Consider the following 14,984-nt stretch of genomic DNA (forward strand, 5'->3'; position numbering starts at 1 on the left):
AGTATAAAAGATCAGACAAATTAAGTAATCAAATTCCCGTTCAAGTTAGCAAAGCGCTAAACCCGAGTTGTCGCTCGGCTGGCGGAGGTTTGTAGTGTGCTGCTCTATTTGGATAACACGGGGGCGCCTGTACGCTGTATTCAGTTCTTATAATGTATGAGTAGTTTGTAAATTTAAGGATCACTGTTAAATTGTTAAGACATGGAAACTATTTTTAAAGCAAGCAATCTGAAGAGGTTACTTTAGTCCCTGGATGGCCAATTTACTCATATAAATAGGTATTAGTTTTGCATCTAAATGATTCATTAAATATAGAATAATTAAAAAAGAGAAAATATAGTAGTTGTAGTTGAATATATATATATATATATATATATATATATATAATCTCTATCTATCTTTTTTTTTTTTTCCTCAGGTGGCAGAAGGTCGTCTTGGGTGAGAAACTGGACAGTGTGGACATTTTCAGAGACTACTTCCCAATTAGGGTAGGTAACTTTGTCTCTGTTTTTGGTGTAGCTTTGCTAATTTGTCCATCCCCAAGAGAGAGACTGGCTTGCAACCAGTGGGGAAAACTAACCATGAAACCACGTGTGTCTTTGTGTGTTTTGTTGTTACACACAGAGTTTAACTCATGCTTAGGATAGTCAGTATTGTATGATTTAGCTCGTTCATCAATTTCCAGTCCGGCACAGGTTTGACCATATAGATAAGCTTATCAGGGGTGGATCAGGTATTGGCTGCTGACTCCATGCTGTTCCTTGTCCCGTGTTGATTATGATGAGTGCTTGACGTAAGTTGGGAGACTTTGTCCAAGCTGATAGGTCAAGGAGCAGTGGAAGCTGTTTTGCTCTCAGTGCATCTTTAGACCTGGTTATCGCAAACTGCCACACACACACACACACACACACACACACACACACACACACACACACACTGCATGCAGGGGGAGGCTCGGTACACTAACTGAGCATCAGTTTTGTATAAAGTACTTGAAAGCATACTTGAGTAAAAAAAACTACAAGTATCTTACCAGGAAATTACTTTGGTAGAAGTTAAAGTCGCCTTTAGGAATATTACTTGAGTAAGAGTTTAAAGTATCTGATATTTAATGTACTTAAGTATTAAAAGTAATTTTCTGATAATAATGTCCTTAATTGTTAGAAGTAAAAGTAAAGAAAAATTTTGATAATTAACTTTATAATTTCTTCCTTATAGTAATGCATATTTTAAGGGTTTCACATGTTCTTGAACATCAAATTCAAAGTCTGACATCAACAAAGAAAAAAACGAAAAACAGAATTTCTTTTTCCGTGAGGAAGAATCTTTCACTCAAACATGCAAAATCATTTCTTGAAAGTAATGAAGACCCTTAGGTAATGTATTGGAGTAAAAGTATACATTATTTAAGAAAAGTAGTGGAGTAAAAGTGAAAGTTTTCAGAAATATAAATAACAAAGTAAAGCACAGATACGTGAAAATTTGACGTAAGGTACAACATGTAACATCACATACATTTCTGCAATAACGACTAACTATAGGCTACCTATGTTATGTATTTTCTGAGTTGTGACGTTACTTACAGTATCCTAATGTTTTCACCAATGTTCAAACCCAGTGAAGTCTGTTATTTATTTTAATGACACGGGACGTTTCATTTAGCGTCTGTCAGTGGCGTTATAAAACCTTTTGAAAAAAAACAAAAACCTTTGTCACAGAAAGAATAATACTCAGAAATCACAATGCTTTCTACCACATGGCATAATTTGACATTGATGGCATGCCTCTTAAAACACAGTAATACAGAGATCTGTTTATTGATACATTTCAACATTGATTGATCCAGCTTGACGTATACGCTTCGTTGACAAGTGGTTAATGCTTGGTGGGGAGCAGTATAAGGTTACAACATCGTTCCACATGCTCATGAAGTTATTTTAAGTATAATTGTTTTGATCAAGGTAGCGTTAAACAGCAATGGGCTAACCCCGATACATTTCGCCAGCTAGCCTTCACGTTAGCTGTATAAATCTAATGCTGGTTTTCTGCCTCACCCCTCCGCAAGGGGACTTCAGTCGGGATGAGAGCGGATAGCAGCCCGGGGACATGAACATTCACAGTTAACCAACAGCCAGCCATTATTATAATTTATAGCAATCTGGACACAGTAGGCACAAACTCCAGTGCTGGATGACAGTATTGCTAAAGACAGTAACAGAAAGTTTTATGTTCTGTCTGGGAAACAGACTGGGGGTCCAAGTTGGCTGGCGCAGTGTTGTGCTGAAATCCTCCCCCTTAAGCGTTTAGCTAGCAGTTCTTTCATTTAAGTTTGATCAAAAAATGGTGACTGTCCTGCAGACCAAAGGTGAAGTTGAGGAGAGTCTGGCAGCAACCCCCCCAGCAGCATCCTATGGATTTAGGCGTATCCTCGGCCGGTTCACTGCTGGCCGGCGAGAATCTCTGGCAGAGACTGATATTTTAGAGGGAACAATTCTTTATTAAATGTTTACTAATGAAACAAACATTGCAGATTAGACCCATTGTACAGAGGGTTAAAGAAGCAGCGGTAGAGTTAGGTACCCCCCTTTGAGGGAGTCTAGACCTGGTGGTGGTGAAATGAGGAGATGCTCGATGAGCTGGCTTGAATGGGTGGAGGTGGGTCTGACAAATGCACTGAGTTTTGGCGGACGGAAGAGCATGTTTAAAATTGGCAGTGTGAAATGATTGGCTTGAAAGAGGAAGTAGCTGAATTTGATTGGTTTAGCTGAATGTGTAAATGCCCTAAATTAGCTGGTAGGGACCAGGAGAGAGACGCAGTCGTCATTAGTAATAGCAGTGGAGTAGCGCAACAATCTGGGCCCTGTAGAAATGCATTCTCTATGGACCCTCCCCACATCCACAGCTAATCATTCTAGCATCTTTGGGCCCACTCACATGGGCCTGGGTACTCAGTCCCCTTTCCATCCCCAGTCTGACGCCCCTGAGTGATAGAAAGAAAACATTATAAAATCACTTCAGTGCCTAGGTGTTGAGCTTATCTACTGCTGTACCGAGTGTGGAAGAAGAGATAAGGTCTCTTTAACTTTAGGGTGCAAATTCTAAAGTCCTACTCTTTGCAGCTGAATCTTTTGAAGCATTCATACCATCGATCTGCTTGGTGTGGAGTTTCTATATATCCATTTGCCTCTGTGGGTTGATGAGATCATTCTTTGATTACAGTTGACTCCTTATATTCCATTCAATCTCAATATTGCTGTAAGACATACATGGTCAATGTGGTTATGTAGCAGTTGTGCCAGGTTTTAGCTTTCTGTCAAAATATGTCAAAATATGATTAATAGCTATTGACACAGGCTGTAGCTGGACGTCTATCTCTTGCAACAAAGTTGATAAGTCAGTTAATGGTGCTTACATGATATTTGCTGTCCCATAGCTCAACACAACCAGAATAGATCTGCAGGGGCATCTATAGATGGTAGGGCAAGTGTTCTCTACTAACATATGACTTATTTATGAGTTGGAAGCTGACTGGTCAAAGTCCAAACCAGCCTGTCTGGAGTGTGATGATCGCTTCAAGTCTGCCTCAATACCAGAGTGTGTGTGAGTGTGTGAGTGTGTGAGTGTGAGTGTGTGAGTGTGTGAGTGTGTGTGAGTGTGTGAGTGTGTGAGTGGTAAACCTTACAGAAACCCCTGTAAATGGTGTGCATGCTCCCTCTGTAATCCCTTTTATTACATCTGCCATGCCAGCCAGGTGGAGTCCTGTGGCACTATGGAGATCTTGAATGTGGTCCCCTCTGCTAATGTGGTTATGCAACTTTTGTGTTTGACTGGTAGTTAGGAAAGGAGCTCTGTTTACACACTGTGATGGCTCTGAGGCTACCGTGCAGATCCAAGCACAGTTAAAGCCTCTTATGAGATTCTGCAATTCAACATGAACCCAAGGGGTTACTGTAAAATAACTTTTATGTTTAAAGTTGTACTTTATTTCTACCAATGCCATACATGTACAACACTTAGAGTGGGTCAGTGTTATGACTGTACTTGAGCAGACCGAGGGAGTAATGTCGGCTTCATGCTGATAAGGATGTCCTTGTCTACAAAAAAACTACACTGTGTCCTAAATCATCCTCAAGCTGGAGTATGTAGCTTGTGGACACTCAAATATGTTGCTACAGAATGCATGCATGTATGGATTGAACATTTCATATCCCATGTATCTTATTGACGTCATACATTTAAAGTCCATTGCTCAATTTAGTTATTGTATACTCAAACACTGTATTATAAAAAAAAACAAAAAGAGCAGCAACAGTGGTGGTGATAGAAGTCGAGGGACATTTCAGAAATCTATTTAATCTTTGGAAAACATTTTGTTGTCTGTTTGAGACTGTCACTGCCAGTTGAACCTCACCGTTGGATTGCATTTCCTCACAGATGTATTGCATCATTTTTAGAGTGGAAACAAATTTAGCAAACAGATAATTGACAGACGTTGGATTGGCAACTAAATTGATAATTGATTTAACGTAATGTTTTAATTGTCAACAAATTAATGTGGAGATGTACTTTAAAATGTGATTGTGGTCAGACAAAGCAAGGGAATATACATAGATAATCTTGGAGCTTATTTAGTGTTTTTTTCACTTTGTCTTACATTTTATAGACCAAGCACTTTTAAGAAAAATCAAATAACAGACTTCACTGGGTTTGAACATTGGTGGAAACATTTGTGATAGTGTAATTAACACAACTCAAAAAATACATAACTTGGGTAGCCTATAATTGGTTGTTTTGTAGAAATATTGTGATGTTACATGTTGTACCTTTACATCATATTTTCACGTATCTGTGCCTTAATTTATCAGTAATAAAAGTTAGTTAGGTGAATTATTTTAAGTTTGTATACAGTAAACTTATTGTATACTAACTGCAAAAAGTAGTAAACTATAAATATCAACTTTATATATTTAATAATAAAGTTGTATGGCACATCTTCAAAACAAAAGGGCTTTACACAAAGGAATCAAATCAACCAGGCAGGAACCAGTGAAAACCCAAGCATGAGATTAGAATATACTGTAGGATTTATTATGGAACTGGCACACAGCTTCTGTTCTCAAGCCTTTTAGCCATATTGGTCACTAACATGACATTTCTCCTATTGGATGTTACCCGTCTAGCAGTGCGCCCCTCATATGGAAATCCGCCTCAAACTGTCCTTTTTGTGTTATTATTCTCCCAGCTTATTAAAACCCACGACCTGCTGCCCAGCCGGAACTACATCTTTGGCTACCATCCCCACGGCATCTTCTGTTTTGGTGCTTTCTGCAACTTTGGGACAGAGGCTACAGGCTTCTCCAAGAAATTCCCGGGCATCAAGCCTTCCCTGGCAACCCTGGCTGGAAACTTCCGCTTGCCTGTCCTTCGAGACTATCTGATGTCTGGAGGTAAGAGGATTTTTGAGAAGCCACGGAGTCTTGTTTGAGTTCTTTAAAATGCCTGATAACTGTATCTGTAAGGAAACAAACCTTTGTCCTATTGCACAGCTGAAATGGCTTCTGTGTACTTGTACTGCTGATATTCACTGATTGAGAGAGCTTTAACTGTTCCCTTCTGAAGGGTTGTTTGCTGTTCAGCTTTACCCACAGATACTGTGCATACCCTCTTAGGGTGGTATAGGTTATAAGGTTATTGTACATGTTTCGAAACACTACATTGGTAAATAGCCCTTGTACAACATATGTTTATGTGTAGGTGCGACTTGTGGATTTTGCCCACAGAGCATGCATGAAGTACAATAAGTCTAAAAGTCAGAGAATTACAATATTTACAGTATGGGTGGGAATCAACAGACGGCCTGCGGCACAATATCCTGATGCTTCTATCCTGATGCTTCTGTTATTTATTCACATGTGTCATTGTATCATTTAAAGACAATTCCAGAAGGTACAATAATCATATGTAGCTGCGTGAAAAGGGATTCCAAAATAAGCTACTGAAAGCTTTTCAGTGGGGCCCATATGGTAACGTGCAATTTATATTAAAGAAGAGTACTGTACTTGCTGTGCGTGTATCAATACAGTATTGCCACAAAAATATTGCGATATGCTGTGCCAGATCGAAGATGATAGGAAGATGAAACAAACAAAAGAAGTCACCTCCACTCTCCCCCTCTCAGGTATCTGTCCAGTGAACAGGAACTCCATCGACTACCTGCTGTCGTGTAGCGGGACAGGTAATGCTGTGGTCATCGTCGTTGGAGGGGCTGCGGAGTCTCTGCAGTGTGTGCCAGGCAAGAACTCTGTCACCCTGAAGAACCGAAAAGGCTTTGTGAGGCTGGCCCTACAGAAAGGGTGAGCTGGCTGCCCCACACTCACAAACAAGGACACATGCAGTTACAGCGACTAAACACAGCCTTGACCAAATGTGATCATTCTCAAGGCGGTAATGGCTGATTGGAATGAATAATTCCTAGATTATTACTCACAGGCAGGTTGAAATGACCTCACAGAGAGCCTCCCGCAATCTTTATGAATGTGAAGGGTTGTCCCTCCATAAAGCTAGGAACTGCTCGTGCATGTGTAGCAGTTCTGTACATTGATGAAACATGTAGTAAGTTTAAGCTAAAATGAAGCTTGCAAATATGACACATGTAGACAAAAAAGGGAACAGAGACACCATTAAAATCACGAAAGAAACAAAATTAACATACTGCATTTACTCAAGTCACTGAATGCTGAGATGAATAAATACAAAACAGTTTTACTCTTTGGAAGGCAATGAACCCTAATGCCATTTTTACAGTTCATTGTCTGTCTGGATTTATTTTATAAAAAAGCTTGTGAAACATCAACCCTGTTGTCTAGAGTCAAGATGTGGACATCATTTTTTTCAGAACAAACTGGGTTATTGGAATATGTGGGCTACAGTGAGGTCACTTGAATGTTAAAAATGGTTGTAGGACCTTAAAGACAGATTAATAAAAGGGACCATGTATCTACCAGATATGTATTGATATCACAAACAGAGCAGGACAATCTAAGCCAATCTCCTCTTTAAAGCCTTCTCATATGTCTTGGGAGTCCCACTGGGAAGAAATAAACATAACTTATACAGTTGACAAATAATTTTTTTTTCAAAGAAGTCCAGACGCTTTTTGCCCTCATGACATTTACTTTTGCCATAATCAACATAATAATGTCCTATTTATTGATATTACACCCACAGCAATGCTACACACATTTGTGTTGTCTATAACAGTTATCCTAAATGCAAAAAATAAACGTAATAAAGGCCTAAATATATGCCAAATCTCAAACCAGTGACACCATTCTCCTCTGTAAAGCGGTAGATTTTTATCATGTCCGCTATGTATCTTTAATCGCATACTAGACTAGTTTGACTGGGGGATCACTATCTTTCTCACTGAACTCTTTGGTCATGTTGTCTCCCATATATGGGCATGCTGCGTGCCTCCACTTCCAACACATAGAGAGGAGACACGGAGAACGGAGCTAGCGGCAGAAATGAGCAAAACGCAATGAATTATGGACATCAAGTGGCTAAATGTCAATGTCATATTTATTTATATAGCACATTTCAAAGGCCGAGGCCTACCAAAGTACTTTACAGTAAAAAGCACAAAAAATAAAATGAAATGAAACAGATACAATAGAAGACACAGTAAATAACAAATATTAAGAAAATAGAATACAACATTATTAAATTAAATCTTGGATGTAACAGTTTGGATTTAATGCTCAATGACCCTGAAAAAGGGCCCAAGTTCCAGGCTGGATAGAAAATCACCTGTAGAGGCTAGAAAGACCCAGAAGAGACTCCGAGACCGCTAACTTGTTAGCTTTTAGCCGCAAAAATTGGTAAGTTTATATCTTTTATGGTTATTAAATGATTATGCCATGAATCAGAGGTGCTGTTTGTGCTCGTGGACGAGCTTCTCGGGTCCACAGGGTTAAGGCAGATTACCATGGAGATGCCACATGCACACTGTAATAAATTTTGTGGTTCACGGCTCAAGTCTGCAGGGGCACAGAAGAGGCCAGCCCCCAATTCACCCAATCAGGTTTCCATGACAACCACTTTTATTTCTACAACAAATTTCCGGAAAATAAACTAATTTTAAACAAAATAAAAACCAGTATATAAAGAGACAGTTATTATATAAAATGTATATTCACATGAATACACAGTGACAGTGATGGCAAGGGGAATCATTACCGCCGCTACACATGCCCTGCCCGTTTTGAAAGGATCAGAATGCAAACTGTGTGAGCTGGCATCGGGCTGGGCTCAGCCATGCATGAATCAACCGGTGCTATAATGGGAAGTGGGCCCGGTTGGTCTCGTTAACCCATGCAAGCCTGATTCCTTCACAAGTCTAGCTGTGCACCTTGTCCAAAGAATCAAAGTTAGTAGAGGCATGCAGTTATGCAGAATTCATTACATCTAAGTTAGCATTCCAGCTAAAACAAGCCTGAGCTGTGAATTGAGGTCGCTTTTGGTTCACTTTCTGGAAGTTTTACGCCTTAGTTCTGATGCTTATAAATGGAGAGGATGTTGATACCAGTTGAGTAACACAAGTTGAATAAGGAACATTCAGTAATAAGTGCAATTTCAAGGTTTGCAATCACTAATATTTAAAACAATGGCCGGGTTAGCTCAGTTGGTAGAGCAGATCCACATATATAGAGGTCAAACATGACTTGGCTACAGATATACTTTGTAGATTTATTATCAATCCAGAAAGTTTCCTGATTACATATTCCTTTCATAACTCTTGAGCCAACAGACAAGCTTTAGTTTTGCTACATATAACAAGTGCCTTTAAGCCAAGGGGAAGTGTTTTAATAGGCTTTCTGTGAGGTTTTATCCTGAATAGAATACATGTAAAACAAGGTCACATGTATTAGGTATCTACCACTAGACACTTGTTTAGATTGTTGAAACATACTCATTGGCATTGTCCTACAGTAGCACTGTTTTTGTAAGTGTACATTTAAAGGCAAGTTTTACAAGTCGTCGTCCTCTGTTTCCTCAGGTCTGACCTGGTTCCAGTGTATTCCTTCGGAGAGAACGATTCCTACAAGCAGGTGATCTTCGAGGAAGGAACCTTATGGAGATGTATCCAAAAGAAGTTACAGAAGATCCTAGGCTTTGCCCCGTGTCTTTTCCATGGATGTGGCCTCTTCTTCGGCAACTCCTGGGGCATTGCGCCTTATTGCAAACCTATCACCACCATAGGCAAGTTTGTGTGCTAATGTTTGGTCGGGGTGATTCAGTGAGATAAAGATTACGGGTTACAATGTCACAATGCTATAGCTACAATGCATTAGATTAGATAATACTTTATTCATCCCACAGCGGGGAAATTCCCTTGTTACAGCAGCATTTTCTACAATAAAAGCATAACAAGTAAACACACAAACAAACATGCAAACAACAGACAATGAGCAGAGTGTAGACTGAATGTAAAGTGGCGTCATTACAGGTAACCGAACGGACACAGGCAATATTTGCTTTGTCCAAACCAAAGGGTGTATTAATGATTAATACTGATGGTCCAACAATTAACTAAAGTTTGTTTGATTAGCTCATTGTTTTAATGTTCTTTTACAGTTGGGGAGCCAATCACAGTGCCAAAAATTGAGGCTCCGACTGAGGAGGTAGTGGAAATGTACCATGCAATGTACATCCGGTCCCTCAGTGCCTTTTGACAAGTACAAGACCCGCTTTGGCCTGAAAGAGAGTGAAGTCCTGTACATCCATTGAAGGGACGAGGGGCCCGTGTTGAAGCGCTGAACTGTGACAGAATCTTCAGATCCCTCTGATTGTCCCCATCCAATCTTGGTGCCCGGTTTGGATTATCTCTGGAATGCAAACTCTACACAGAAGCATGTTTACTAAAGTAACCTTTGCTCTCTGCATCGTTTTCACGCACACAGGGGCATAGTTCCTTCTCAGTAAATCACAAGTTTAAAGAACCGTCACTTCTTCCTGCTGCATTTATTGGGTTAAACCATCTCAGCTGGACAAAGTTTTACCCAATCCCACATCAGAATGTGTGCCATTGTTTCTATTTTTATTTCCCAATAATGGGGTCAAGTTTGGGCTCATATCAGTGCAGAGGGAGGGTGGGGTGAGTTCCACTAGATGGAGCTGGAAAGAGAGAAGTGCCAATGCTTTTGTTGTCTTTCACTCATGCAGCCAAATAATCCCCCTAAGCTCTTTTAAGATATTATATGCTTATCGCACAAACAATGCAAATGGAAGATACCACTTCATTATTGGGATAATAAGCCCAAAGTTTAATTGAGCCAAAGACCTACGTTTTCCTCGCACATACATGTATTTCTACTGTATAAATGCCAAAGGTGAAAGGATTTCTACAGGATCGATTCATATTGTGAATGCACAGCACATGTGATTGTATAATGCCATAAAGTATTAATTGTATAATGTAGGGAGGAACAAGCCTATTTTTTGTGCTTGCCCCTCAATGGATTTTTCTGATGCACTTTTTGTATTTCTAATTACCTTCTGAGGGTTTTTGTGCCTTTTTTTATGAGTATTTCTAAAGACAGTCATTGATTTCCCTTACTTTTCTCACTGGTGCCTAGGTCTGGATGGATGGGTTTTGTTTATGCAACAACAACTTCAGTAACGTATTGTATATTGATGTCAAGGTTCTGAGCTACAGTTGAAAAAGTTAATAGGTAAATGTTTTGTGGGTGGAACTCCTGAATTGTTTGATTCCAGTGTGCAGTGGACCTCTTTTTTTAACCGCACCATTTGTGATGATTAAAAAGGAAAGGATTACACGGTCTTATTACTGTTGTTAAGTTTGAGGGTGTCACTAGTACTTTTGTTAAATAAGGGTGAGTAAAGAATATGTCTTGGAAATGAAGTAAGCTTGTGTCATGTTGATGGGCACTAAAGTATAAGATTTGCCATTTGAAGACCAGTTGCCTGTGGTTTCACCATTGTGCCTTCTCTTAAAGAGTGCTGTAAATGTGCAAGGATAAACCGCATGACATGTCTTTGTGATGAATGGCATCATCTGTCTGCCGATATTTAAATAAACTTTTGTATGTTTTCAGAAGGAGACGTGTGTTTTTGTGTCTTGTTTTTGGAAACATTTCCCCATCACTGATATATAATGCCAAAGCTACATTTATTTATTTATTTTTTTTTGCTCAAGTTAACCTTACATGACATTATTTGTTTTGGACTTCTTGCAAACCACTGTAGGACAAACGTGCAAGACAATTCAACATTGTATACTTGAATGTCACGATTAAGCCCTGAACATTTAAATCCCCCCCTCTTAAGAAGCAGGCTCATCCCCGCGATGGAGCTGATGCCTCTAAATGGTAGGCTTTTGTCTATATTTTTATCCGCTCATAATTCATGACCCCTTTTCTAAATATCCCTACCTGTGCTTAATCATTTTTTACAGTACTCTTGTTTCATTTTGTCAGTGTAGTAGCTTTGTGCGATGGTCAAACGGCTGAACGTAACGTCAAAAAGCTCAAAGCGTAACCGTATTCCATGTTGGTTTTATTACAAGTGCCGGTCGGGTAACAGGCAGGATTTAAAGTCAAGGGGGCGGGACATCACAACTTGAGAAAATGTTTTCATTGGACATAAAATCCGTAAACGCCACCGAGTACAGGATAACGCATCAGACCTTTGAAACTATTTCACAGAACAAAACAGACCATGGTTATGATCTAAAAATAACCAAATAGTTTTATTTTTTTGTTTTTACAATAATATGGCATAGAGCAATAGATAAATTACCATTTTTCATAGGGGCACAAGGTTAACACTGGACAAATGCATTTTTCAATCCATGAGGCATTTAAATATAGAAAGTACTGGTATTAGGCTTTTGGCTTTTCCCTTTCCTTTATTGTGTTTTTTATCTTTTTTGTGCACGTTAAAGTTTTACAAAGTGAAAAAGCTCAAACTCCCCCCCCCCCCCCAAATGGACTTACCATCTCCAACAGAAAACACTGTTCCTCAACTGCTCCAAACATCTCTACTGTAGTCCATCCTTTACTTGCGTAACAAACATGCGTAGTAACACAAGTTGAAATGCTAGCCTGGCACGCCCTCATACTGTGCTTCTGACTGGCTAGTAGTCCTTACCTAGGTACTGTCAGGACCCTCATACTCTGCTTCTGACTGGCTAGTAGTCCTTACCTAGGTACTGTCAGGGCCCTCATACTCTGCTTCTGACTGGCTAGTAGTCCTTACCTAGGTACTGTCAGGGCCCTCATACTCTGCTTCTGACTGGCTAGTAGTCCTTACCTAGGTACTGTCAGGGCCCTCATACTCTGCTTCTGACTGGCTAGTAGTCCTTACCTAGGTACTGTCAGGGCCCTCATACTCTGCTTCTGACTGGCTAGTAGTCCTTACCTAGATACTGTCAGGACACACCCTCATACTCTGCTTCTGACTGGCTAGTAGTCCTTACCTAGATACTGTCAGGACACACCCTCATACTCTGCTTCTGACTGGCTAGTAGTCCTTACCTAGGTACTGTCAGGGCCCTCATTCTCTGCTTCTGACTGGCTAGTAGTCCTTACCTAGGTACTGTCTGGGCCCCCATACTCTGCTTCTGACTGGCTAGTAGTCCTTACCTAGGTACTGTCAGGGCCCTCATACTCTGCTTCTGACTGGCTAGTAGTCCTTACCTAGGTACTGTCAGGGCCCTCATACTCTGCTTCTGACTGGCTAGTAGTCCTTACCTAGGTACTGTCAGGACCCTCATACTCTGCTTCTGACTGGCTAGTAGTCCTTACCTAGATACTGTCAGGGCCTCATACTCTGCTTCTGACTGGCTAGTAGTCCTTACCTAGGTACTGTCAGGACCCTCATACTCTGCTCCTGACTGGCTAGTAGTCCTTACCTAGGTACTGTCAGGACCCTCATACTCTGCTCCTGACTGGCTAGTAGTCCTTACCTAGGTACTCTCAGGGCACCCCCTCATACTCTGCTTCTGACTGGCTAGTAGTCCTTACCTAGGTACTGTCAGGACCCTCATACTCTGCTTCTGACTGGCTAGTAGTCCTTACCTAGGTACTGTCAGGGCCCTCATACTCTGCTTCTGACTGGCTAGTAGTCCTTACCTAGGTACTGTCAGGGCCCTCATACTCTGCTTCTGACTGGCTAGTAGTCATTACCTAGGTACCGCGCATGTGTGACTCCCAACAAACATGGAACAGAAGTGAGATGTCTCTGTCTGTAGCTAAAAAAGAGACCTCAACACACAGGGTGGAAGAGGAGCTGCAGCAATGTGTAGTACAACAAAAATATTGGATTTTTGCAAATTAAACCATGTAGAGTTATTCTGGTACAACCTCCAAATACAATTATAAACCTGAAAGTGATCATAACATGAGCACTTTAAATTGACTACACTACTGCACTGACAGTATCACTTAAACAGTATTTGGCTGCACATCACTTACTGACTGGTTCACTAGCAGGTGACAAAAGATTGACATTAACAGTGAAATAGGCACATGGTGGAGGAAGCACCCAGATATTTTACTTTAGTAAAACGGTGTATAAAGAGCAAAAACAATGTCACATAAAGGTGCAGCATTTTAATTTTAAAAGTATATATTAACGGAAAGTCCTACTAATCTTGAAAAAAAGTGTTAGGACATTATAATTGCAGTAATAATTTTTCTAATACGCTTTTGTACACCAGCAAGTCAAATGACCTACTGCCTGCATGCAGTGTAGTAGAAATTTACCAAGGAAGAAGTTCTCAAGGAAGAAGTTCATTCTTAAAAATGCCAGAGTCACTGGTGTGAGGAATCAAGTCTTGTCATGCTGCATGGAGGGGAGGCATCTGAATGCAATCCTCTCCAGACATTCAGAATCTTCCTTCAAATCCTCAAGTGAAACAAAGAAAGACACCAACCTCATGACAATGTTGTTTAGTCTGGCAACACAATATACATTTCCTGAAATCCCAAGTCATGCTAATGTACTTTATAATATCCTTTGATGTGTAGTCACTGCCCCCCTGGTGTTATCCCTAACCATTTGTCAGAAAAACATGATAATTTGAGACTTTTGTCTCTCAGTTGATTGTTACTACACATATGTCATATTTGTAATCTTTTTCAGGCTACTCTAAAAATGAATCCTCCTATTAAGCCAGATTCTTTGATAGACATTTTTAGATATAACAGCTATACATTACATTACAGATAGACATTACAGAAATTACAGTTAGACATTACATTGCAGATAGAGATTACATACATTACAGTTACACATTACATTATGAATTAACATTATAGAGGTCACAGTTAGACATTATAGTAAGACATTACATTACAGTTAGTCATTACATTACAGTTAGACAGTACAGTAAGACATTACATTACATTAAGACATTACATTACGGTTAGTCATTACATTACAGTTAGACATTACAGTTAGACAGTACAGTAAGACATTACATTACAGTTAGTCATTACATTACAGTTAGACATTACAGTTAGACAGTACAGTAAGACATTACATTACAGTTAGTCATTACATTACAGTTAGACAGTACAGTAAGACATTACATTACAGTTAGTCATTACATTACAGTTAGACAGTACAGTAAGACATTACATTACAGTTAGTCATTACATTACAGTTAGACATTACAGTTAGACATTACATTACAGTTAGTCATTACATTACAGTTAGTCATTACAGTTAGACATTACAGTAAGACATTACATTACAGTTAGTCATTACATTACAGTTAGACATTACAGTTAGACATTACAGTAAGACATTACATTACAGTTAGTCATTACATTACAGTTAGACAGTACAGTAAGACATTACATTACAGTTAGTCATTACTATTGAATAGGTGATGGGTTGGTGAATATGGTAGGACTGTATTTGGAATGATGAATAGAAGATGGGTGTCTCACTGGGGT

The 14,984-nt window shown here is 39.6% G+C and overlaps 1 protein-coding gene across 1 annotated transcript; it reads left to right on the forward strand.

Moving 5' to 3' along the window:
* Positions 1-418: 418 nt before the first annotated feature.
* On the forward strand, positions 419-10,719 carry LOC116677659 (diacylglycerol O-acyltransferase 2-like; the record flags this gene model as incomplete). The annotated part of the gene is given in 7 exon segments (XM_032508002.1): positions 419-488; positions 5,243-5,447; positions 6,179-6,353; positions 9,059-9,261; positions 9,637-9,727; positions 9,729-9,801; positions 10,174-10,719. Coding segments are annotated over 6 exon segments (805 nt in total), but the record flags the coding sequence as incomplete, so codon positions are not given.
* Positions 10,720-14,984: the final 4,265 nt, after the last annotated feature.

The sequence above is a fragment of the Etheostoma spectabile genome, unplaced genomic scaffold (genome assembly GCF_008692095.1).
Source record: "Etheostoma spectabile isolate EspeVRDwgs_2016 unplaced genomic scaffold, UIUC_Espe_1.0 scaffold00005594, whole genome shotgun sequence".
NCBI lineage: Eukaryota > Metazoa > Chordata > Actinopteri > Perciformes > Percidae > Etheostoma > Etheostoma spectabile.